We start from the raw sequence: 3,088 nt of genomic DNA, 5'->3' as shown, positions 1-3,088 counted from the left end.
CGTTTCAATGGATGTCGATCAATGTTTGACTTGCTCTCTAAGTAAATACATTACAATATAAATGGATTTGGTAACATATCAGCTTAATGTGGTTCCTAGTTTGAATGCATATTAATGAAATATTTTTTTTGGTATTTCTTTAAAATTTAGTTTGTTACTATCAAAAAAAGTATCTGTGTTAATAGATCTTGTTTACTTAGTTGTTCATTCTCTCCTTAATGGAGTCCATATATCTTCATATAAAAACTTGCAAAAACATAAAATAAAGTTGTACACTTAACTGCAACTAGATAGTTCCAAAGTGTTTATGAAATGAAAGAACAGAAAAGATGTCTTAGCTTAACTTTCCTCTTTGCAGTGTTTCGAAGGAGTACTGAAGTGTAAAGTAGACGACACACTTAAAGCTGTTCTGGAAAAGATGGTAGACTCTGAGGTATGATTACTAAAGTATTCGGCAACAGATGGAAACTTTTTTTTTCTTTTACATAAAGAACTTGGTATAGGCAAAAACTAGCATATAAACCTGGATGTTTGGAATTACTGTCAAAATAAAATGACTTCAAATATCTCTTTAAATAAAAAACGTAATGAATTTAAGTGGATATTGAAACAGTTTTAGATTTAAAAAAAACTATAGTGGGAAGAGGGAAAGAATAAAGTTGTGGCAGAAAACATTCTGCTATTTTTAAATTACTCGGTCTACTGCCGTACTGACTGGCTCTCCACCTAGTAACTGTACAGACAAGATTCTGCTATTTTTAAATTACTCGGTCTACTGCCGTACTGACTGGCTCTCCACCTAGTAACTGTACAGACAAGATTCTGCTATTTTTAAATTACTCGGTCTACTGCCGTACTGACTGGCTCTCCACCTAGTAACTGTACAGACAAGATTCTGAGAACTAATTGAATTATCATTTGATGTTAAGTCTTTTGAACAGGCGTAGGTTTTAAATTCATGATTTTGAAGTCTCCTGTATTCATCTGTTTACTTCAGTGCATCTAATATTACTAACTTTTTTTTTTTCTAAATCAAAATTACACCAAGGTTACCAAACTTCATCATAACTGGTTTAGCCAGTTTCTCTTAACACAAGACAAGTCCTAGAATATTTGGTCTCTTACATCACTAATGATTCTTGTTGTGTATGCACAAGTGTAAAATTCCAATTAAGAGCTAGAAACATGATACAGCAGCATCGCTTTCTTCTTAAGATCGTAATGTTATTTTTGAAAGTGCAAGCGACTTGCTGTATCGATAAGATTTCCACTGAAAGGTGTAAACTAGCTCAATTTACTGGACGTGGTGCTACTTGTTTCGATTCCTCTTTTTAAATAGTTCTCCCCACTTATGTGTTAAGATATATTTTTAAAACTACACATTCTTGTTAAACCTATTAATTTGTCACTGTTGGTGCTTTTTATTTTTAAAACTTGTTATAGGCTAATTTCTTTATCTAAGTGTTCAGTATATAAATTGAGACAATGAAACAACTTAAGCTATTTTAGGCATTGCCAACTACTGGGTCTACGAATGGCCTTGGAACATGGTTTATCAAACTTAATGAAACAACTTAAGCTATTTTAGGCATTACCAACTACTGGGTCTACGAATGGCCTTGGAACATGGTTTATCAAACTTATTGAAACAACTTAAGCTATTTTAGGCATTACCAACTACTGGTTTTTAAAGATCTTTCTTCATCACTGGAATGGATTCAACCCTAAAGTTCCAATATTGTCAACTTAAGAACTTGACACTCAAGAATCAGTCTTCTGTATTTTTCAGGTGCACAGGCTAGTTATTGTTGATCAGGAAGATCGTGTTGTTGGGATCATTTCACTTTCAGACATCTTGAAGTTCCTCGTTCTCCATCCAGCAGGTAAGAGTTACTTTGTGTGTGTCATAAATGTCTCTTTCGTGAGCCAAATGTCAAAAACTGATTTTGGATAAAGTATTTTTCCACTTGTGTTAATAGCAACTAATTCATTTGAACATTGTTTTTTTTTTCACATTACATAAATCACATCTGTGAAGGTGTGATATACAAATAGATATAAAATATGGTTAACAATTACTTCAAGTATTTTATGATTAACCTTTCTTGTTTTTATATAATGGACAGAGAAATAGATGTATGGTAATGATTGGTAATACTTAAATGCAGATTTTCTAAAAGTCTCGTGTTGTAGTTTACCACCAAATAGTTATCATTGAATTAAAAGAACCATTTCAAATTTCATTATACCACAAGTCTTAAGGCCATTATTATATTAACACCAAATAACACTGAATTAAGAGAACAAAACAAACCCAGAAATCGAAGTGCTCTTGATAGATGGGCAGTTTCTTTGAGTTTGAAAAATAAATGGTTTATTTTCTGAATTAATGGAAGTTATCGTTTTTGCTATTGGTAAGTCTTTACAGGAAAGCTTTGTCCATCTCGGAAAGATATCAAACTCTAAATTATATGAATTTTTTATGTTTCCCACTGGATTTTTACTGAGAAACAGTTATGTTAAAACCATAGTGTTAGTCAGTGTTGCCACATCTGATCTTGGACACACAAATCTGTAGGTGCTGCATCTGGTGACTTGTAGCACTTGTCTTCGAAACCGCATCTGCTTAACTATTCAGTAGTTGAATGGATATGTTGGGGAAACAACTTTTGCCTGAGACACTTGAACTCAAGTAAAAATAAATACTAAAACCATAAAACAAATTCTACATAGAGACTTAAAATTAAAAGTGTTACATTCTAGTAGACTTGTTACTGAGAAAGTCCTCGTGGAACATAATATAGCTCATTGTAATATGTTAACCACACCTTCGTTTTCGAAGTTCTGAATTATCACAGCTGAAATGACTCGTTAGACCAATTTCGGGATGATTCTAGTATCCCATGTTAAACTGTAAATCTCCAGTCTAAACACATCTTTGATTGAAGTATATGAAACTCTTGTGTTTGTTACATGTAAAATTGGCTATGATCATTACTTGACTTCCTAATTTGCATACATTAAATCAGATTCCAAAGTTTTTTTTCTGAAGAGGCCGAATCTGTAGTGTTGATGAAGTCACAATTAC

General features: G+C 32.6%; 1 protein-coding gene across 1 annotated transcript in view; it reads left to right on the top strand.

Moving 5' to 3' along the window:
- The window catches only part of LOC106474253 (5'-AMP-activated protein kinase subunit gamma-2-like), a 38,679-nt gene that overhangs the window by 34,389 nt on the left and 1,202 nt on the right, over positions 1–3,088 (top strand). The window contains exons 14-15 of the mRNA XM_013934942.2: positions 359–433; positions 1,790–1,883. Coding sequence (XP_013790396.2) covers positions 359–433; positions 1,790–1,883 — 169 coding nt within the window. The remainder of the gene's footprint in view (positions 1–358; positions 434–1,789; positions 1,884–3,088) is intronic.

The sequence above is a fragment of the Limulus polyphemus genome, unplaced genomic scaffold (assembly GCF_000517525.1).
Source record: "Limulus polyphemus unplaced genomic scaffold, Limulus_polyphemus-2.1.2 Scaffold6995, whole genome shotgun sequence".
In the NCBI taxonomy this organism is placed as follows: domain Eukaryota; kingdom Metazoa; phylum Arthropoda; class Merostomata; order Xiphosura; family Limulidae; genus Limulus; species Limulus polyphemus.
This window is presented reverse-complemented; position numbering and strand designations above follow the sequence as displayed.